This window comes from Melitaea cinxia, chromosome 4 (genome assembly GCF_905220565.1).
Source record: "Melitaea cinxia chromosome 4, ilMelCinx1.1, whole genome shotgun sequence".
Classification (NCBI taxonomy): Eukaryota; Metazoa; Arthropoda; class Insecta; order Lepidoptera; family Nymphalidae; genus Melitaea; species Melitaea cinxia.
In genome coordinates this window covers 11,519,236-11,543,021 of record NC_059397.1, presented here as the reverse complement: position 1 = coordinate 11,543,021, position 23,786 = coordinate 11,519,236, and the positions used below count along the sequence as shown (strand labels likewise).

Here is a 23,786-nt window from a genome sequence, read left to right as displayed (position 1 = left end):
AGACAAAATTTTGTCGTGGCGCGCATGCTAGGCCTGTACCAGTATATAAGTGTATAATCTATGTCAGTGGCCCAAAGAAAAATGGTCGCAATAAATTGATTGTTACTCGAGCTGTGTGGCATGTGGCGCCGTCCTGTTGGAAACAATAATCGTCCATGTCATTTTCACGAATAATTGGCATCAGAAAATCCGTTATCATGGCCCAATAATGCTCACCATTGACGGTGCCGTATGTTGTTAGTCTCTTCAATACTGGCTAGTACGGCTTCGATATTTTCATCGGAACGTCTTGTTCTTTGTCTGGATAGGTGTCAGGCATTATTCCCTTCATACATGCTCTTTGGTTTAGGGTACTCTTGACCAGGCCTTTTTTCAAGACGTTACTTATTTGGTCTCGGAACGTCCGCCTTTTTTTAGCGTGGTGAAAATCCTCATGGACACCCTTCGGCGCGGGGGCCCCGGAGGGGATTCAGATTCTTACGGATTAAAAACCGCCACGTGTATCCGCCTAGGCACCTATGTGGCGGGGTCGCAGGTACTCTGTAGCATGCTTCTGCAAACCCCACCGGCGGTGCAAAGCACCTCGGAAGGCGCGCTCGAATACGAAGCGCGCCCTCCCCGACTTGGGACCGTGTAATGTGGACGACGAAACCCCCGACCCATCGCCCGATGGCCCCCGCGGGCTGGAGTAAAACCCCCGCCTGCCCTCCGTACCCTACGCCACCGCGCCCCAAGGGCGTCACCTCCTCGCGCGGCCCTGGCGCCCCAGGCCTAGCCCGGGGCGGACAGTGCCAAGCGGAGTCGACAAAGGCCAGGGTGACCACGGCCCCCACACACAGGCTGACCGTGGCCTCGGCGCGAGAGCGCGCTTTCGCAAGCCTTAGGGCGTACCCATTACGTTATCCATCCCGTCCTCCGCGTGTGGGAAGGAAGAACCGATCCCCCACGACACCGCGCCGTCACAGCACCACACACTCCGCCGCACCTCCGTACCAACACACCTGCGGGTAAAGCTTTAGATTAGGTAAAACCGAATTTCGGGACTGTGGGGGGATGGGGGGGGGAGAGGGTGGGGAACGCTACCCCTGGTACCACTGTCACACCTCGGAACCCCATGGTTATGGAGATATCCATGGTTAAAGTTTTGAGGTTAGAAGAAGAATTTCGAAAGTTAGAGGGAACGCTTGGCTCCGGCGCTGCGGGAAGTGCAGCCCTTATTTTTCGAATTTCTAAACCTATATTCTAGCACGCAATGTTACTAATTTTATTAGAATATTATGTCTGACGCGTTATTTTGTTTAAAAATGTCGATTTGTCAGTCGTTAAGCGTCAGTTCGTATCGTTTGTTGATCTTGCAATCGAGATCGTTTTTACGTAAATTTGTTCGAAAATAAAATGTGAAAGTTGGTGAATGGAGCATATGAGTGCACTTCCCGCTGCACCGGAGTTAAGGTGGAGTCAGACACGGAGCTCTAAGGTATTGTAATATCTCTGAATCACGTAAAGTTAACCCCAAAACTTCAAACACGATATCTTCGAAACCACGGGGTTTACGCGAAACGCACACTACGGGGGGCTAAAAAACCCACCCTCCCCACCACCCTTTACCCTCCCACCCCCATTTCACCCCATAAATTGGAGGCCACTTAACTAACGTGACCAATTCTTCTTCTAACCTCAAAACTTTAACCATCGATATCTCCATAACCATGGGGTTCTGAGGTGTGATAGTGGTACCAGGGGTAGTGTTCCCCACCCTCCCCTCCCCCATCCCCCCACGGTCCCGAAATTCGGTTTTACCTAATCTAGATCTTAGCCCACCTGCGTTCACAGGTCCACTCTGATGACCAGAGCGGTACCCGGAGCGCATCGCCTGGTTTTGGTCCGCGGGGGTCCGAAGATCCCTACCGCCTGCAGTCGTTAAACCGCAGGCGGCGTTCCCCTATCCGCCAAACGGAGGACGTGCCCAAGTATAAGTCCAGCAACTCCTCCCCTTGGGGCCTAGGCCCCAGACCTAAGTCTGAGGTCCAGGCCACAAGAGCCTGGGTCGGAACGTCCGCCTTAGTCTATACCCTTTCCAACTTTTCCATTCAAACTCGTCTTATACACTTTTTTCGTCAATCGTTCTTCACTCATTCTCTCGACATGGACAAACTATCTGAGCATACCTTTCTCAATTTTTGTCACTACATCTTCTTTCAGACCACAACGTTTCCTTATCTCACTATTTCTTATCTTGTCACTCAGTTTAATTCCTATCATACTTCTTAATGCTCTCATCTCAACTGCATTTATTCTGTTTCATGTTTCATTTTCATGTTTCTTCTGCCATACCCAACTTTTACTTCCATTCATGAGTGTCGGAACCAACACCCCCTCGTGCACAGCCAAATGAGCCTTGTTAGACACGTTTCGACTGCTTATAAAGGAGTGCAAAACTCCATTCACCCTGTTTCCTGCATTCACTCTTGTTTCAATATCACTCTTACACTTTCCATCTCTTGTAAACTTGGAACCCAGATACACAAACTCATTCACCTGTTCAATTTGTTAATCTCCAATCACGATATTGCAGGCTGTCACTGCCTCATCTCTTTCAAACACCATCACTTTCGTCTTTTTTACATTCATCTTCATCCCCTTTCTTACAAAAGGTCCACTCATAGCAGTTACCATCTCCTGCAACTCCTCGGCCGAAGACGCAAGTAATACTTGATCATAAGCATAGAGAAAACATTTGACGAGTAACTCATTCATTCTCAACCCACTTTCATTCTCTTTTAAATTTGTCAAACAATTGTCCATGAACAGATTAAACAGCCACGGTGACGCTACACATCTCTGTCTAACACTGTTTTCGATATTAAACCATTCAGTGTATGTCCCGTTTATCCTCACACAAGCACTAGAATCCCTATATCCTTTAGTCACGGGATACTCATCCCAATTACCTGTCCAGTAGTTATGGTATAGTATACGGGTATGTGACCCTGGCTTCCCTAGCTATTACTGTCCTGTCCCTTACCCTCTTGGCGGTAATATCCTACATTTCCTATTCCCCACGCTTACTTACCAATCTTCCTTTTCACACCACCTATCCTTCCCTTTGCCTATTCCTACCCTCTCCGCCAATCCAACGTCTGCCGCGCGGATGAATGCGTGGCTAGCGGCAAGCCTAGCGTGCCACTCGGCCCTGGGACCGGGCGACCCAGAATTAGGCCAGCCTTACCCTGGCATGCGGGGCTCTGCTGGGGTGGACAAACCTTTCCTTCGGTATTTCGTAGGAATGCAATGGAAAAAAAATTAACTAACCAAAATGGCGGCGATGTGGTTCGCCATCCATCACGTCCCGTTTCTCGCGGGGGTGAAAAGTGGCCCATGGAGAGCCGCTTCGACTGCGATACATCGAACAAATATATCGATATTTTTAAAATATCGTAAGTAATTATTTGTATTTAAATAGTCTATAATATTAAATAGGGATCAGGTTAATTATGAGTAAAAACACTTTAGAGAGAAGAAACAAATCAACTTTATTTATAAATCACACGAAAAAGAATCCAATGAAAGATTTATAAATCCCAATACTTTTTGTATAAACCTTGCAAAAACAAAATTTTATTTACTCTTTTGGCTTGCAATCTTCTTCTATGCTGTGTAAGAACCTGTGCGGCTTTTGGGAAAAGTCGTTCAGGTGGAACTGAGCTAGCCACCATAGTTAAATATTTAATTAGCACATTGTATAACGTTGGGAACTGTGTTTTATAGTCTGCCCACACTTCTAATGGGTTTTCGTTAAATCTACTGACTGCAGCCCTCAAATAAAGTGATAACTCATCTGAAAGACTTTCATTAGTTTTATTTATTTTCCAATTCCGCTGGACCAGTTTATGGTGATTACTCCAGAGATCCGATGATAAACTAATTTTGTCTGAATTATCAGAGTCAGATTCCACACTAGATTCATCTTGCCGATTTTTTAAATCATCTCTTTAATGTTACTGGCGGCATTTGCGCTCGCCAAAGGACCTTCAAAATGAAGTTTTTTAAATCTTGGGTCTAATATTGTAGCAATAGCTAATGGCACCTGTTCAATGGAGTCCATTCGTTTCTTATTTTCGATAAGAATGCGTTTTTGTACCTCCTTGATTAATCAATATTCCTATTATTATGCCTTAAATATTAATTTTTACGACAATATGGATGGAATGTGACACGATATTTGGTATATCGGATGAAATATATCGATATTACATTCGATACTAGATGATTTGATAATATCGGATTGAAGCGATATATCGCGTACATGTATCGATATTTTTGAAATATCGATTTATATCGCCCACTACTAGGCCATAGTCATAGATAATACGCCACAATACGCCATAGTAGCCTAGTACAGACTACAGACTGTTTTTAATGTCATCTGTGCCTATGCCTAAGAACAAGAAGTTGCTTTTCGCGCCCGGCTCAGTATCGAGTTTATGCTTCTACATAATAAGTAATATACTAATTTTTTCACTTATACATGCTGGCGTAAATGTAACAACAATAAGGGTTGTTTCAGAATCCAGTTTCATTTATCGCGTTTAGTTGACTATAATTTCTTGATCGTACAATGTCACAACCAGACGAACCGATGGATGCTGCAGATGTGGGTGATAATTCTGTAAGGAACATGGCAAATCGATGAGGAGATTTTAAACAGCTAAATAATTACAATTCATGTTCTCTGCATTTATTTGATTCACAGAATGCTTCTTCGAGCGACACGCCGTCTTCCAGAGGGAAGGAAGGTGATTTCGAAAGTAAAATCGAAACTGATCGTGCAAAGAGATTTGATTTTTTGTTGAAACAAACTGAAATTTTTTCTCACTTTATGAGTAATACTCCGAAATCAGGCAGCAGTCCTCCTAAACCTAAAGCTGGAAGACCCAAAAAGATCAAGGAACCTGAGTCTGTTGGAGGCCCTGGAGAGTAAGTCGTAGGATACGAATATTCTTATGTATAAAATAAATAAATTTTAATGACGAGCTTTATTACTTTTAAGGAAGTGTATCATTATGTTTAATATAAAGTTATAAACACTTCAACATTTCATAGTGGTATTTGTTTTCTTTATTATTAAAGTAATTTTAAATATAATCTTTTTTGCCTAGTCATCGTCATCGAAAGACAGAACAAGAAGAAGATGAAGAATTACTCGCAGAAACTAATACAAAAACAAAGACTATATTTCGTTTTGAATCGTCCCCACCATATATTAAAAATGGTGAAATGAGAGATTACCAAGTACGTGGGTTAAATTGGATGATATCATTATATGAAAATGGAATTAATGGAATTTTGGCAGACGAAATGGGTCTGGGAAAGACATTGCAAACAATATCTCTCTTGGGATACATGAAAAATTTCAAGTAAGTCATAATTAAGTTAATACTTTCACTTGACAATTTTCTGTTTTAAGACTGATTTTGGGAAGACTGATTGATTTATTTAATATGTATTTACCACAATTTTGCTAAGACAATCAAGGCAAAAAAACTAATGTAAATTAATTGAATGACATTCCAGAAATGTTCCTGGACCCCATATAGTCATTGTGCCGAAGTCTACATTAACAAATTGGATGAATGAGTTCAAGAAATGGTGTCCTTCAATCAGAGCAGTTTGTCTTATTGGTGATCAGGAAACTAGGGTAAGTCTGATAAAGCACTGTTCGTAGTCTGAAAAAATGTATGATTTGTAAGAAAAAAATTTATTGGGAGCTCATTACAGCATCTATAAATCAATATTAATAAATGCAATAGCTTTATAATTGACAACTGCAAATGTCACAAAAGAAATGATCACGAATTTTTCCATCTGCTGTATCCATCTATCTAGTAAAAGTTGTACATATTTACAGAATATATTCATTAGAGAGACCCTCATGCCAGGCAATTGGGATGTGTGCATCACATCCTACGAAATGATCATAAGAGAAAAATCTGTATTTAAAAAGTTCAATTGGAGATATATGGTCATAGATGAAGCTCACCGTATCAAAAACGAAAAGTCCAAGCTCTCGGAACTGCTACGTGAATTCAAGAGTACGAACAGACTTCTGTTAACAGGAACACCATTACAAAATAATCTTCATGAATTATGGGCCTTGTTAAATTTTCTTTTACCCGATGTTTTCAACAGTTCTGATGTAAGTTAAATAACATAACAATGAGATTTAGTAATACCATTTTTGTGAGATTATACAAAATTAATTTATGATTTATCTTTAGGATTTTGATGCCTGGTTCAACACTAATGCAGCACTTGGTGACAATCAGTTAGTATCACGTCTGCATGCAGTTTTAAGACCATTTTTACTGAGGAGACTTAAGTCTGAAGTGGAGAAAAAACTTAAACCTAAGAAAGAACTCAAAGTTTATGTAGGTTTGAGTAAGATGCAAAGAGAATGGTATACTAAGGTCTTAATGAAGGATATTGACGTAGGTGAGTTTAAATCCTGATGGATGTTTTGTTTCTGAAATAGTCTGGAAAAAACTAGAAACAAGTACGAAAAAATTTGACAACACTGTTGTTCTATGTAATACTACAAACAATTTTATTTATTAGTTATAAAACATTTTCTAATGTTTTGGAATTTTACAGTGAATGGAGCTGGTAAAGTAGAGAAGATGCGATTGCAAAACATTCTCATGCAGTTACGCAAGTGCTGTAACCATCCCTATCTGTTTGATGGGGCTGAGCCAGGCCCACCCTACACTACAGATGAACATTTGGTGTATAACTGTGGCAAATTAGCTATTTTGGACAAGCTATTGCCAAAGTTGCAACAGCAGGACTCAAGAGTTCTTATTTTCTCACAAATGACTAGAATGTTGGACATTCTAGAAGATTATTGTCTTTGGAGACAATATAAAGTAAGTTCCTGTATATTAAAACCTGACTACTCTAAGATATGGTCCTGACTTCTTATCAATAAACATTCTTGGGGCGTGTATCACGTGACACTATATGTAAGATTCAGTCTGTAACATCCCACTGCTGTCAGAGCTTAATCCACCATGCTGCTCTACTGTTCGTTGCTGGATATATTCCTAACTATGAGTAACAATTGCTATCAATTATATATTAGAACAGCCGGCGCCAGCAGCTTAACATGCTTTCTGAGGCACAGTGAAGAGATCCACAAGGACAGACAGCCAAACTGGAAGGCTGGAATTTTTGTACAAATATAAATATACATTTTGAGTGGGAATCGAACCCGCAAATCATTTCATCATCATCATCATTTCAGCTATAACAGTCCACTGCTAGACATAGGCCTCCACAAGTTCACGCCAAAAATGGTATGAACTCATGTGTGTTGCCCATAGTCACCATGCTGGGCAGGCGGGTTGGTGACCGCCGGGCTGGCTTTGTCACACCGAAGACGCTGCTGCCCATCTATTTCATTGCCAGTTGTTGTATGGTTATCCCGCCATCAGTCGGCGTTTTAAGTTGCAAGGTAGTAGTGGAACTGTGTTATCCCTTAGTCGCCTTTTACGATACTCACGGGAAGAGAGGGGGTGGCTATATTTTTCATTGCCGTAACCACACAGCAACCTGCAAATACAGGTTTTTTTTTCTTTTTTTTTATGTCAATGTGTTTAAAGGTGTAAATAGTACACTACTACACCAAAGCAGCTATATTAAATATTTTTTTAATATATTATTTTTTTAGTATTGTCGTTTAGATGGTCAGACACCTCATGAGGACAGAAATAGACAGATTGAAGAATACAATGCAGAAGGAAGTGAAAAGTTTGTATTCATGTTGTCCACAAGAGCTGGAGGTCTCGGTATTAACTTGACTTCTGCTGATGTTGTCATCATTTATGACTCCGACTGGAATCCTCAAATGGACTTGCAAGCTATGGATAGAGCTCATCGTATCGGACAAAAGAAACAAGTAAGTGATTTTTTTTAAAGTGTATGTGTATTTTAGGTTTCAGTATTTACAAAAGCTTTTAATCCATTATCTTTCTATGCATCAGACACATGGTTACACCTTTTGAAAATAAAGTGAACAAAATTACAAGAAAAATATTTTCTGAGCAACTTTTCTTAAACATAACTTAGTGACAAGAAACCATGCATATCTAAAACATTTTGTCTTTTTTATTTAATGTGATAAATTATTTTAAAAGCACAATGTAATTTGAATATTTATTATTTTATTCAGGTAAGAGTATTTCGCCTTATTACTGAGAATACTGTTGAGGAAAAAATTGTTGAACGAGCTGAAGTGAAATTGCGTTTAGACAAATTGGTTATTCAGTCTGGTCGTTTAGTGGACACTAAAAATCAACTTAATAAGGATGAAATGCTTAACATGATTAGACATGGAGCAAATCACGTATTTTCTTCTAAAGACTCGGAAATTACAGATGAAGATATCGATTCAATCTTGGCTAAAGGTGAATCAAAGGTAAGATAATTTGACTAAATTATAATTTTATTATTACATTGATTTGACATAAAGTGTACCCAAAAGAATACAATGAGTACCAAAAATATAAATACCAGTTATAAAAAAAATTTCAGACTGAAGAACTGAAACAAAAGCTGGAGAGCCTCGGAGAATCATCACTGAGAGCATTTTCAATGGATACACCTGGTGCTACAACAGACTCTGTGTACCAGTTTGAAGGTTTGAGTCCACTAAATTAAGTGGGAAAAAAAACTTTCTTGAATTTTGTCTTGAACCTTTTTCTCAATCAGTAAATTATGAAGTAAGAGGAGTACTAGTATAAATATATATTATATACTAAAGTTAACATTTTTCATCTAAACAGGTGAGGACTACAGAGAAAAACAAAAGATAATACCTATTGGTAGTTGGATAGAACCTCCTAAAAGGGAACGTAAAGCTAATTACGCAGTGGACGCGTACTTCAGAGAGGCACTGCGCGTCTCTGAACCAAAGGCGCCTAAGGTACAGGTAAATAAGTGTAAAGAGCTAAATATGGAGTCCTGCGACAAGGTGGTGGTTTTTGTATCAGTATTAGCATTGTATACTATGTATCTCATTGATTAGCTCTTTATGCTCAGACATAAAAATAAGGGCATACTATATATTGTTTATTTGCGTAACTCATATATAATATTTGTATCTTAAGCTTTTATATAATCCGATTTATTATATCAGTGTAAGTTTTATTTATTTTAATAGTAGTTTTTTAGCAATATTCATTTGCAGCATAGTGTATTTGCTTGTTAAATGTCGTTTTAACAATTTGATATAATTTTTCTATTATGCTATTATTTTTTTAAACCTCAAACAGGCACCAAGACCTCCAAAGCAGCCGATTGTTCAAGATTTTCAATTCTTCCCACCTCGACTCTTTGAGTTATTGGATCAAGAAATATACCACTATCGAAAAACACTTGGGTATTTATTTATTTGTAGAAGTATTGTTAAATAATACCACAATTTTTCCATATGAAATTATTAACATTAACCATCTTTTCTAAACTTTATTTGTTTTATTGTAATATCAGAAATTGTTTTTAGTTAAATTTTGGTTCTAAAAATAATAAGTAAATAAATAAATAATGTTTTTTTTTTCTATTAAAACAAATCATCAAAAACGCTAACTAAAATAAATTTAAAAAAATATTTGTAAAATCAGATATAAGGTTCCACGAAATCCTGAACTGGGTCCAGATGCAGCGAAGATACAAAGGGAAGAGCAACGTAAGATAGACGATGCTGAGGCTTTAACTGAAGAAGAAGTTCAAGAAAAAGAACAACTTTTGACTCAAGGTGAAAATATTTTTTTGTGATTTCACCTACATAATTATCAATTTGTTAGATTTTAGGTTCTTGAGAGTTTTAAATCATCTTAAACCTAAAATTTTCAACAAAGTAACCACTAAAAAAGTATCAAATATACTCGATATATATGCCTTGGCTTTTGTGCAGAAGTAAACATATTAATGTATGAACATATTTTAATCATTATTATCAGTTGCTCCAGTGTTAATGGGTTGTTTTACAGTAAGATCATGATAATTAGAGTAGGTGTAAAGTAGTTCTAGAACCTTTGTTTATTAAAGTAAAAAATAAATAACATATTTGATTTACAGGATTCACAAATTGGACGAAACGTGACTTTAACCAATTCATTAAAGCTAATGAGAAGTACGGCAGAGATGACATTGAAAACATCGCAAAAGACGTTGAGGGCAAAACACCAGAGGAGGTCAGTGGATACATATTTAAATCTATACTCTACAAATTATACAAAGACGCGCCTTTTTTTCTGTTTGTGATTAACATTATGAAACGTTTACACTAAAAAATGTAAATTATTGTCTAGTTATCACAAAAAAAAAAACGTAACACGCGCAAAAATAAATTTATGCGCGATTTTACCTCACTGACGGGACTGGTTGCTGCTACAACCCGCGGCTGTCGCTATTGCTAAGAATGTTAAACTACTTGTGTGAAGCTAGGACCAGTAGCTAGTTAATATAAATATATGTAATATGATATTGTTTTTAAAGGTTATGGAGTATTCAGCTGTATTTTGGGAACGATGTCATGAACTTCAAGATATAGACAGAATTATGGGTCAAATTGAAAGAGGAGAAGCGAAGATACAGAGAAGAGCCTCCATCAAGAAAGCATTGGACGCTAAAATGGCGCGTTATAGAGCACCATTCCACCAACTAAGAATCTCTTATGGAACTAATAAAGGAAAAAATTATGTAGAAGAAGAAGATAGGTAATTTCTAACGTGTTGAAAATAATAAAATTCTCACTAATTATAAACTATTTCTTTAGGGCGTTTGAGCAAGTGTAGGGCTGATCTGATACTTTGTAACATATATTTTTGGGAATACTCAGCCAAAGGAGCCCTTTACACACAAGAAACTAACCCTAACGTCTGTATGTTATTTGGGAAAGTTTGACAGTATATAGCCGACATAGCCCACAGAATTGGCACGTTGAAGTGGCAGTGGGCTGGCCATCTGTGTCGCAGGACCGATGGTCGTTGGAGTAGACGGATCCTGGAGTGGAGACCGCGTCTTGGCAAACGCGGTGTGGGACGTCCTCCGGCCCGTTGGACCGACGATCTACGTAAGATTGCCGGTGTAGGCTGGACGAGGATTGCGGAAAACCGGGATGTTTGGCGCGAACTTGGGGAGGCCTATGTCCAGCAGTGGGTTGCAATAGGCTGAGCTGACTGACTGACTGACATATACAATACAAGTAAAACAGTTGTTTTGCTCTATGATTAAATGTTATAGCATGTTGCTATACCAATGTTTTTTAATGAGTAATAATATTATTTTAATTACAGATTTTTAGTGTGTATGTTGCATAAATTGGGCTTTGACAAAGAAAACGTATATGAAGAATTAAGAGCTGCTGTACACGCGGCACCACAATTTCGATTTGATTGGTTTTTGAAGTCTCGTACGGCTGTTGAACTGCAGCGCAGGTAAAAGCCAATTCAAGATACTATTTAGTATGTATATTTTTGTAAGAAAGAATAACAAATATATCTTCTATTTTTGGCTTAGTTTAGTGGAGTCAAAATTACACTAGTCCAGTTATCTTTTTTTTAGTCAAATGTATAAATTGTTAAATGTCATGCTTCACATATTTATTAATCTATGTATAGCGATAGTTGTTTAAACTTTTACAACCCCATTCAACAAGTCAAATTTTATTTATTTCAGATGCAATACACTTATTACTTTAATCGAGAGAGAGAATCAAGAACTAGAAGAAAAAGAAAGGGCTGAAAAGAAGAAGAAAAGTGGAAATGTTAATCAAAACACTCCTGGTGGCAATAGTACAGGAAAAGGAGCCAATTCTGGAAAACGTAAAACCGATAATACTCCGGATACCGCGCAAAAGAATAAGAAAAAGAAAAAATGAGATCCGGCTACACCCAAAACCACAAGGGTCACTAGGTCGGTTGCAGCCCGAAAATAGAACTAATCTTTAACATCCCCATACCAGATGTCCACTTCTTTAATAAGGTCTCTCTAAGTCTTTGAAAAATAATATTTACCTTGAGTATAAATCTTAAATTAATCGAACTAGTTAACATTCCCTTTTTATGGTGTAATTTAATACTATGATGAATGTGTTGTTTGATCGTGGGTTAGTAAATAAAATAAACGAATGAATAAAACATTATTTTATTTATTGCACAGTATTATACATCTATAGACGTACGCCACGCAATGTTGAAAATTTAGATTAAATCAATCAATTATTCGAACTATTTCTATTTTGTTGTGAAGAAAATTGCTTAATAGAATATTATTAAAGAAATAATGTTTAATTTATTGCAGCATACAGATAACTTAATTTAATGTCATAAACGTACTATCCTGCCTTCTCAGGTACTAAACAAATCACAGTATTTGTGTTCAATAATATTAATATATAAATAATACTTAGTAAATTGAACACTCGGTGGCGCCGTTTCATTTTATGAAACTTAATATATAATTATGGAGAATTGCCATTTTCAATACATTCTTGCATATTGTTGGCATTAGGGGAGCAGGGTGCACCTAACCCATATAGGTGCCCACTGGTGCTCTCAATGTTGCCATCAAAGAAAATCTGCAAAACAAGAAATGTATTAATATGATGAAGCGGTAATGAAAGTATAAAGCTTACAGTCTCAGTTTTGAAGTCCACTCCGATCAGACATTTTTATTAATTTTTGTTTCTGGTTCTCTAGTCTTCTGATGGGAAAATACTATCGACCCAACTGCTGTGGAAGCATTGTGACACATTAAGCTCCAACCTCCAATAGCAAATAATAAATACGAATTCCTCCAACCTTTTACTTATTAGAAATGATTGTCTAGCAGCGATCATTCCAGGTACTTCAGTCAGTAAGTTGGGTAGGGCACAGCAGGGCACGACTGGGGAAGTACCTCGAACTTACAGAAGATCACAGCTAAATAATATTGCTTTCAAGTAGTATAGCATTCTTGTGATGATTAACGTTATCAGACCTTCTTGGGGGTGATTGCGGGCAGAATCGGCACGTGTTGAAGGCGTCTATAGACTACCGTAATCGCTTACCATCAGGTGAGCTGTACGCTTGTTTGCCGACCTGGTTGTTTAAAGAAAAATAAAAACGTGTGTGCCATTCATATATGGCAGAAATGAAACTTCTGAAAAGTCTTAGGAAGGTAGGCCGTTGCGATTTATTCTATTGACGATGATTAAGGTTTCGTAAAAAAAGTTAGTAAGCGCCATGCAAATCGCGTCGCTTACGCGTTTTGAGCAGTAATATATTTTATTTCACTTTCTCCTAGACATTTATGTGTTTGTTTCTTTATTGTGGCCCATTTTTTTTTGTTCAAACAATTCAAACATTCCACTGTGAAAATCATTTTTATTCATCTTTATATTTATACAATTACGACAAAAATGCCTCTCAATCATCAAAACAAGGATAGTATATCCTCATAGTATATTGTCCTCATTTTTTATATGTCATTCTGTACAAATCACAAAGAGCAATAATATGCAAAAGTCAATTTCAATGGTGATTGATAACACATAGGTGTCAAGACAACTTGCTGTATACTATAGTAGTAGTGGGTTCAATCCTCACACGTGACTTTTTTTTCATATTAAATAATAAAACTTACTTCCTTGATTTTGAAGAATGCCATACCCGTCAAGTGAGAATCAGAACCAGCTTGATGTTGTGGTCCAACTCTCCTAAGTTCCAATTGATCAGCTACCTCTTGTAATCCACCTTTGAGATTTTTGCATAATTTCATAAGATACTGCAGACATAAAGTGTAATTAAAAACTATTTTAATCTTAAAGAAATAGACCAATTTAATAAAAAAAAAACTTACTTTTACATCATATACTGTAGGAAAATATAGTCTTAAACTATCAAAAAAATCATTCTCCTCTTGTGGTAAATTCTGATCAGTGAGAAGTTTGAGTAAATATCCAAAGTCATAACCCGAATGAAAACTTAACCAGTTAATATTGTCCATTAAAACAATACCTAAAATAATAATCTGTTATATATTAAAAGTTAGCAAAAAGTAAAACAACTATAGTCTGTTTTTTAACAAACGAGTACCAACAATTTTGACTGTGTTGTTTTTGGTCCATGTAATCAACATAGAATCCGTTTCACACAAACGCTGCAGTTACATGCACACTCAGTTAACTCAGCGACTACTTGCGTGTAGCACACGTTTTAGGGAGTGGAGGAACCAGACAGATATTGTTTGTGAGTCATGGCGGACATGTTTCCTGTAGTTAAGCGTACTAAGCACCTTTTGCAATCTACAGAAAAACAAATTATATACAATTTGTTCAAATCATTTAAAAGATTCTGATTTTGCAGATCACATAATGAAATTGCCCAGACAATATCAAGTTCCATAGGAATTCATGTAACATTTTCTCACAAAGTAAACATTTGTACTTAATTAAAAATTATATTGTACATTATATTCTTATGTAGATAATTTAATGAGATAAACATTATTAAATTACAAATTATACTTTGAAATGTGGTACATAAAATTTATTTTCAAAATGAAATTTAGAAACATTAGATAAAATCCTAAACATCATAAAGGAAGATTCTAATTTCCTATAGATAATTATATCAAGATCGTACATTATACAAAGCACTAAAAAATTTGGGTTTTCCTTATAATAAAAGAGGTAACAATAGTATTTTAGTAAAAAGGCGGAATACAGATTTATTACTATATATTATTTAATTGAGAGGGTAACGCCAGTCATACAAAATCAAGTCTGTGTTGACAATACAGTGACTACATTGAGATATTTTTTAAAATAAATCTGCACATATCCTATACAATACATGTTAACATATATGTTATGGCAGTACTAATGGATTTTATTCGAGCAGTTTATTATTCATATGTCTGCAGAAAGTTCAGAAGGAAGTGATGACAATAGTTTTTAAGATTACAAGAATTATATAATAATTATTTTATTTATAAGTTTTTGTGCATAATATATTTATACTATATCCAATACTGTTTTATTGTCATTTATCTTATATAAAAATAATTTAATTTTGTCTATAGTAAATTTTAGAAGTATTTAATATGAACGGGCCTTTACAATTTCAAAATAAGAAGAAAGGCATTATGCCTAACAATGACCCATCTCATCCTGTCATACATCCTGACATACTCAGTACTTGTTTGTTAAAATCAGACTAAAGAAAGATAATAATCAATTTCTTTAGCAAGAGAAACAAATTTTGGCTGTGTTAATCCTAATTTATATGTTTCATTATGGGAAGAATAAACATTTTATTTACAAATAGGATTTAAAAGAACAAACCACTATTACAAAATAATAACAAAAAAAAAATGATCTATTTACAACTCACTCACTAATTCAAGATACTAAAAAAAAAAAAAAAAAACTATTAAATGACTTGTAAACCAGAAAGAAAAGTGGTTGGTTTTCTGAAATAAAAAACAGACAATAGTTTCTGTTGAAAAAAATAAGAATTTCAATGTCAAAAAGTTTTAAGGATACAAAATAAATTTAAGGTATGAGCAAATAAACATAATGTCAGATAAACCCAAGTTTTCAATAAAAAATATTTCATACTTATTAGTTGTTTTAGAATTCTAAATTTTTTTAGTGGCATATCCCAACTGATTTGTCTTATTTACATTACAAAGCTCCACTACTTAATATGTACGATTTTATTGATATGATATTCAAAAATATTTAGAACTCCACTACTTAATTTGCAATATATGATTTTAATCAGCAAGATAATGATTATTTTTTACGGTTAAGATTAATTTACCTGAAGACATTAAGAGCTCTGCAAACTCAATTGGTTCTATTCCATGTTCTTCATGCTCTCTAAATTGAAGTCCAGAGTTTTGTAGTAAATCTATTGAATCTTGAGCATACATATCTTCTCTGTCAATGAGAGATCTTATAAAAATATACAAATATGAAACCAGAGTTAGATTTACAATATTGTTTAAATAATACTTACTGTAAATTGAATTTAAAATTGAACTGCCAAGTTGTGCAACCCGGAGGGGTTTTTCCATTTTCATCCATAAAAGTAAGACCTAATTGTATTATCCTTAGCAGATCTACGTTACACCTAAAATAGTTAACAAAATGATGATATAGTAGGTAATATGCTCAATTTATTGTATACCTTCACTGAAGACATACTTTCCATTACTAAATATATATTTTTGTATAAAAACATCTTAAGACATGCAAATGTCTTATAAACAAAGATAAAAATAAATGATTAAAGGCAGCAATAACAATTATTGCATTTTCTAATTTAAGATATTAAAGTATTTTTTGTATTTGAAGTTTTAATGGACATCAAATATTGCACCTTAGCAGTTGATATTGATAATCAGCAGTGGTTCTAAATTCTCCTATAGGTCTTGCTACTACTCCAGGAAACTCAGTGTCCATTGCTACCCATTGGTATTTTTGGACAATCTGAAATTTATACAAATAAATAGATGTACTTTTGGAATTTAAACATTTTAGGTATAAAATTTGTTGACTACGGTTAGTTTATGACATTACTGCTTACCTGTCTAATCATATGAAATTCTTCATGTAGGTTGTGATTCCACACATTTTTGATGACATTATCATCCTTATTACATTTTATAGTAATTAAATCAAAATTAACACCCGGCATCTGTAAATTCATATCTATATATAATTAATAAAAAAAGTATTAATATAGAATATTTCTAGCTTTGTGCTGAGTAATTTAGTATTTTCTCTTTACTCTTGACCCCTTTAATAGTATTAACTGCAATACAAGTAAAAATTAAATACAAATTAATTTTTAGAAATTCTTATTTTTCCCACCTGCCTTAATCTTGTCATTATTTCTAGTATATCGGTCCTTCGGTCTTCTACCAATGTTACCAGAAATTTTTGACAAAGTGCCGTAAAATTATCGTACTTTCGGAACAATTATCGTACACTCAAAAAAATATATTTAAAATTCAAGTTTTTAAGTTTAAATTACATTGAACAAAAAAAGGTCGTCCACCCCAAAAAACATCTGAACCACTGTTTTCAAATTTCAGTCGACCAAAAAAAAGGTCGTCGTTGCTTCAAATTATCGTAAAATTTCAATAAATTTTAAATTTCAGGTAGTCAAAAAATGTCATTGCTCAAAATTCATAATTTATGGAGAAATCGTTGCTTTTCAGTATTTCGGTAGGACAGACAAAATTATCATACAAATTGCGTACGATCCTAGGGTACGGATCGTACATCGTACGTGGGCTTAAATTATCATACATGTACGATAATTATCGTACGTTTGGGATCACTGTCTTCTACACAAGTACACAGTAGGTACTTACAAGAAGTAGTGGGGGTACATCGACTTAATGGTTGTGCTTTTCATTTTCTTCATTTCATTTTTCATTTTCATTTTTTTTTTGGAACCTTGAAAGGAAAAACGAAAAAAATCTGATAATTTGTTATTGTAAAATAAAAATTATGTGGCGTCATGGGACATCAGGTAGGAACGAAGTTCCTTAGGATAGTATAGAAACAACACAATTTGAAAAAAAAATGAATTTTATACATATTTTCTAGTTCTTGATTTTATATATATATATATAAAAGTATTTAGGAAATTTAGTATTTTAAAAAGTATCAAATACCGTAAAATAAAATAAATCAAACAAAATTATAATAATAATAATTCAAACTATTAAGTGAAATAAAAAAACATATGTCTTTATTTATTTTTGTCGACAGTATAAAATTACATAAATAATTTAAAAAAAAGTTTACTAGTAATATTTTAGTTTTACAAACGTCATATAATACAGTCGTGTTACTGATATTACGTCACTTCCGTTATATATTTTTCTTACGGTTTTAGTATCACATTTTTTTCAGTTCGGTCGACCAGCCAAATGTCAAGCCTGCCGTAAGGAACTTCGTTCCAAAAATTTAGAATTAATTCCTGAGCGTTACCTCGTAAATTATGTATATAAATAGTATTTAGATTTCAAAAGGATCGGTGCAGTAGTTTTGTAGATATAAGGGGCACTGATTTTGAAAACGTAAGTTGTGGTAATGTATGTTCATAAAACTTTGATTAAAAAGGGAACATTAAAACGCGAAATGAATAGAATACGCTACGCGATGTAACTCGTACGGTCTTAACAAATTCAACATTAATTGTTCGTTCATACTGTTCTGCTCTGTAGCTCTTTTTATTTTGGAGATAACGAACGCCGTACGAATAACATCATCTCGGACAGTCGGACAGCAATCGGATAGTCGGACAGTGTTATACTCGGACTCATAGACGTATAATACAAACTCGTCGTATCTTACTAAGTAACGTAACCTTTTAGTACATCGTACATTTTTTTTTTTTGGTATCGCAGGGTAATCCATTTACGGGTGATATCCAGGACGCCCGGGTAGACAGTCCTAGACCATATGTCGGCTTCAGCACTTGAGGGTACTATACCGACCAAACCCCTGCAGGAGCCTTCAGCCGCTTTCATTGGAGGGATATTGTATATTGGGGGTCCCGGATCTGCAGGCAACAGGATCCCTCCAGCGACCGGCTGGCCTCAGCGAAAAGGCCAGACTTCTCCTACATAGGGACTGTCCGGCTCACCTCTGAATAATCCCAACGACGCCATGTCTAGCAGGACCGGGTTCCCATCCCGACCCGACACGAGCACAGGGAGGCGCATTAAGTAACACCTCCTACGCACCCCCGTTCGTCGCCTGCGGACGGAGGCCTCGTCGGTAGCCTTCTCTCTCATCCGCTCGTCGTTCTCCTTCTGGGACATTAATACTGTCTCGCAGAAGGTGACCATCGCCGTCCAGGACTCGTCGTCGCCGAGCATCGCGGTGATGACGCTAAGCAGTGACAAGTCTCCTCCTAGGACTGTCGTCAGATCGCGTCGCAGCATCGCCCATCTTGGGCACATCTCGAGGGTGTGCTGGGCAAAGTCCACTGCCGCGCCACAAGCGTGACATCCAGTTATCGGCTCCTTTTGGGCCATCCGACACAAGTATTCACCAAAGCAGCCGTAAGAACCGGTAAGAAAACCGGAACCCGGTAAGAAGCGGAAGCCGTTACGCGTATGTCATACGGCTGCTCCACCAGGTCCTCCCCCCACCTCCACATTAATGCTTCTTGCCCCATCCGGCGCACCCGTAGGATCCCGTCCAACGTGGGGGTAGCCCTCCTACCCGAGACGTATGAGTAGGTCTCGTCAAGAACTTCCGCCAAGAGCTCCCACGGGGGTTGCCGGCTAAGTGGCCGGCTAATGCACGATGCATTTGCTACCCAAGACTAATGAGCATAGAGTAAATATTAAAAGGAAAGTATGAGTTACGAAATCGTTACTGTACCGTACGTATCTTTCAATTTTATTGTTTACTAGCTCTGCCCGCGACTTCGTTCACATGGAATTTAAGAGGAAATTGCTAAAAGAGCTGGATTTGATCTGAAGTTGACAGAAATTGATTTTGTTACGCGAGTTGCCTCCACCAGTAAAGTATTAGCAAGTTATTAGCGTATTAGCAATAAACCTATGCCTATAGTTGTCCGTTTGCGATCTCGCTATAGATAGGATGACTTATTAACCTGTTTGAGAAAATTTAAAATGATTTGCCAGGACCTCGGCTTTACAAAAAATTATTTTGGGTTAAAGTTAGCTTACGGACGATAGTTTAACGTGACAACGTCATAAGAAAACATCTGGGACGCATAGACCCATAGACCAAGTAATGTAATATAGGGTACATAGACCAATCGAGTGGAAGAGAGATTGATGCGGCGCAAACGTACAATGAGCGTAACGGGACAATGAGTCGTCCTTTTTCTTGCATGCAGCTGGCGTTCATCGATTAATTAGACGTTGTCACGTAAAAAAAATAAAATTCGGGACACGTACAAGCTAGCCAGAATGGCGGCTGCGCGTATTAGCAATTTATTGTCAATATTTATCTGTGACATGGGCTAGGACGACAAATATATATTCATCAATCATTGATAAACAATTAAACACACTAAATGGAAGCCATTAATCTGAATGAATGAATGATAAACACTAAAAATGTCTCCTATAATGGCGAAATCGTCTGTACTATCAATGTACTATCTTGGCATTAGTGAAAGCCATTAATATTAAATTCTTTCTATCTTCAATCTGTAAAAATTTAAGACAAACAAATTTATACAGGTTACTATAATTAAATGTAAAAAGTATTGGATAGTGAGCAAGGAAAAGTAGGTGGTATTTGTACGATTTTTTATTTTTGTGTTACCCACACATTAGGAAATTCTAAACACTTTTTAATATCATATAAAAAATCGACCGTTCCAGCGGGGTTCGAACCTGCATCTCCGACTGACCGTGTCGGTGATCTAGCCAGGAACGATGTATCCGCTAGATCGAAACTTTTGATATGATGATTTTATATTTGGTCTAAGCGACCGTGGCGCCGTCTATAGTGACAACAAAGAAGAATGCCCATTTTTCACCTGACTATGTATAGAAATAAAATAAATCTTAAAATTCAGTTTATTTAATTGTTTATTAATTACGCTTATCACAATGTTAAAAGAAACGTAGGAAAAAAATATTTTGTAATATTTCTATAAACTTATTCTATGTCAAGGGTAGTAACATGTTTTGAACGCATCCGAACTACATTTTTCTTACGACGTTTCATTTTACACACTAATACTTGACTATTTAACTCTGTTTCTGTGTTTTAAACATTATTTTACGCTTTATTTATTTCATTTCATAAATATTTTATTTCTTCGTTGGGCTTTAAATATTTCAGATTAATAAAAACGTACATAATAATAAAAATAATAATAATCGTGCAGTATGTAATAATTGAGTTCGCACGACTGAAACGGATTTTTTTGACCAGGCATCGGCATTCGTGATTCGATACTGCGCAGTCTTTCGTTGTTGCGTTTGCGTCTCGTTTGTGTACTGTGCGATTTTGTGTGTTTTACACCTTTTTCGACCTTATTTACCGCCCCTGGACCTCGATATCTTCATCAGGACTGAAAGGTCCAAACTAGACTTTTTCACCCTTCTTAATGAAGTTCCACGCATACAAGGAATTCACAAAGGTATTTTGGGATTAGCTGCATTGTTAATGAAACTGAGGACTGGTGAATCAGATATTCGGTTATCTACATTATTAGATGTACCACGTACCACATTAGAGCGACTAATGAACAAATGCAGGGAAATCTTGGTTCAAGATTTTGTACCTATAAACCTGGGTATTGATCACATATCAAGAGAAAGGCTAATGGATCATAACCTTACAATACCAAATGGTATATACAATGAAAACTATACTAATGCTATAATGATTTGCGATGGGACATACATAAATATAAATAAAAGTTCTAATTACTCTTTCCAAAAAGATACGTATTCTTTGCACAAATATAAAATCTATTAAAACCATTTTTAATTGTGGCATGTGATGGTTACATATTAGATTGTTTCGGTCCATACAAGGCTACCACATCTGATGCTGACATAATGATTTCCCTTTTTGACAATGAAAACTCTCCTCTTAGATTATATGTTCAAGAAAATGATGTGTTTATATTGGATAAGGGTTTCAGAGATTGTATAAGAATGCTAGAAAGTTGTAATTATCGACCATATATGCCTCTCTCATATGATTCTCTATTAGAAGGCAAACACCAATTAACAACACAACAGGCCAACCGGACTCGTTGTGTAACATTATGCCGCTGGGTAGTTGAGGCAGTAAATGGACATTTAAAAAGAGATTTTAAGCTCCTGAGGCAAGACTATTTTAATAAATCTGTGCCAAATATGATGCAGAACTTTCAGATAGCTGCCAGTCTCCATAACCGATTTGGTGTTCGTTTTCGTGATAGAGATGATTCTAATGAAATAGTCGCAATAATTAGAGAGAGAATTAATTTTGAAAATAATTTAGCACTCTTGATTGAGGAATTAAATATGAATAGAAGGTTTGCTGTTTTTCAGAGTATAACAGCTGACCGAGATAATTTATTTATGTTTCCTAGATTAAGTTACAATGATTTAGTACTATTTGCTCTAGGTACTTACCAGATAAGGCAAGCCAGATCGTATTATGGGGAACATATTCGATTTCATGGATCATATATAATAGAAATATGTAGAGACACACAAGACTTTTCTCAGTATAATCTGAGAGGAAGTGGTGATATAACATTGATAAGAGGAAAAATTAAGTCCAGACACATTTCAAAAAAACAATATTATGTCTACATTTTAATAGAAAATAATGTGTCTGGCAGAGCTGGTATAGTCGAATACTATTGTAATTGTTTGGTTGGTCGACGAACCATTGGATGTTGCGCTCATGTTATGACATTAGTGTGGTACCTTGGATGGGCTAGATATGAAGAAAATATCTCTGCACCAGCAGAATTTCTGGATGATGTATATATAAGAGATTTTTATGAAAATGATGATACCTAATAAACTTTAACATTTATATAGTGTTTTATTTGTTTTTCTGGTTTTGTTAATCAGGTACATACCTACGTACAGTACGTACCGTACGTAGGCCATTAAAATATGTTGGGTAGAAGTGATCACTTTTGACAACACAAGAATCAATTTAGACTTTTTAGAGGTCTGTATAGAAATTATCTGAGCATCCTTTTTTTCTTAATAAAAATGTAGTTATGTGTACTGGAGAAACAGCAGTTAATGCTTGATATTCAATTTATAAACGTCGCATTGGCGCAACGATCACAGCCATGGATTGTGCCTGTTGCGCTGGCGGTTGCGGGTTCGATCCCCGCACATGTCAAACATTTGTATTGGACATACAGGTGTTTGCCGTAGTCTGGGTGTTCGTGCAGTCCTTGTTGGTCTCCCTGCCGTGCCTCGTGCCGCCGTCGGTCCCGGTTGTTATCATGTATACCTAATAGCGATCGTTACTCATAGTATCCGCCAACCCACATTGCAGCAGCGTAGTGGCGGGGGAAAGAGGCCTATGCCCAGTAGTAGGATATTACAGGCTGAAGCGACTCAATTTATAGTGACTATCATTGAGTCTAAGCAGTGACGTAAGGGCAGCTGGTTACAAGGAATTCACAAAGTAAAAAAGACGTTTTAGATCATACCTAGGTAAGTATTCCTATTTTATTTGTTCCTATTTTAAAAATAGGAATTTAATAACCAATTCGTATTTTAGCGTTAATAATTCAAGCATATTTTTTTTATTATCTACATAGGTATTCGGTAACGGCAAATCCTAACCTAAAAAGTAACAATAATGGGTATTTTTTGGACTTCGTAGCGTTTAAATCGTAAAAATGACTATATGACATTATTTCCTAAACTTACAGGTAGTCTTTCTCCTATACCATAAAATTATACATAAAATTTCAGTGTCAGGTTTTTAAGTGTATGGAAAGTGGGCATTGTTCTTTAACGTTTATATAATAGATAGGTCACCAACCCGCCTGCCCAGCGTGGTGACTATGGGCAAAACACATGAGTTCACGCCAAAAATGGCGTGAACTTGTTGAGGCCTTCGTCCAGCAGTGGAGTGTGATAGGCTGAAATGATGATGATGATGATGATGATGATGATAGATAGATAGATAGATAGGTAAGCTGGTAAGCGCTGCGCATGCACACAGACAGTGACGCGAAGCCAAAAAATTGTGG

The 23,786-nt window shown here is 36.3% G+C and overlaps 2 protein-coding genes across 2 annotated transcripts; one reads left to right on the top strand and one right to left on the bottom strand.

Annotated features, from left to right (window-relative positions):
- Nucleotides 1-4,419: 4,419 nt before the first annotated feature.
- On the top strand, nucleotides 4,420-12,197 carry LOC123670191 (chromatin-remodeling complex ATPase chain Iswi). Its single transcript, XM_045603699.1, has 17 exons — nucleotides 4,420-4,669; nucleotides 4,754-4,977; nucleotides 5,160-5,417; nucleotides 5,575-5,698; nucleotides 5,909-6,196; nucleotides 6,279-6,492; nucleotides 6,652-6,923; nucleotides 7,727-7,954; nucleotides 8,228-8,473; nucleotides 8,590-8,695; nucleotides 8,841-8,980; nucleotides 9,330-9,436; nucleotides 9,678-9,811; nucleotides 10,135-10,250; nucleotides 10,555-10,775; nucleotides 11,355-11,495; nucleotides 11,737-12,197. The coding sequence occupies exons 1-17, from the start codon at nucleotides 4,619-4,621 to the stop codon at nucleotides 11,936-11,938; spliced, it is 3,072 nt and encodes a 1,023-aa protein (XP_045459655.1). The 5' UTR covers nucleotides 4,420-4,618; the 3' UTR covers nucleotides 11,939-12,197.
- Nucleotides 12,189-16,947, bottom strand: LOC123670189 (CCR4-NOT transcription complex subunit 7-like). The gene is made up of 8 exons (XM_045603698.1): nucleotides 16,922-16,947; nucleotides 16,635-16,745; nucleotides 16,428-16,537; nucleotides 16,065-16,178; nucleotides 15,867-15,985; nucleotides 13,900-14,057; nucleotides 13,684-13,824; nucleotides 12,189-12,637 (listed from the first exon to the last, which is right to left on the bottom strand). Exons 1-8 carry the CDS (start codon nucleotides 16,937-16,939, stop codon nucleotides 12,521-12,523), a joined length of 888 nt encoding a protein of 295 aa, XP_045459654.1. The 5' UTR covers nucleotides 16,940-16,947; the 3' UTR covers nucleotides 12,189-12,520.
- Between the last annotated feature and the right edge of the window lie 6,839 nt (nucleotides 16,948-23,786).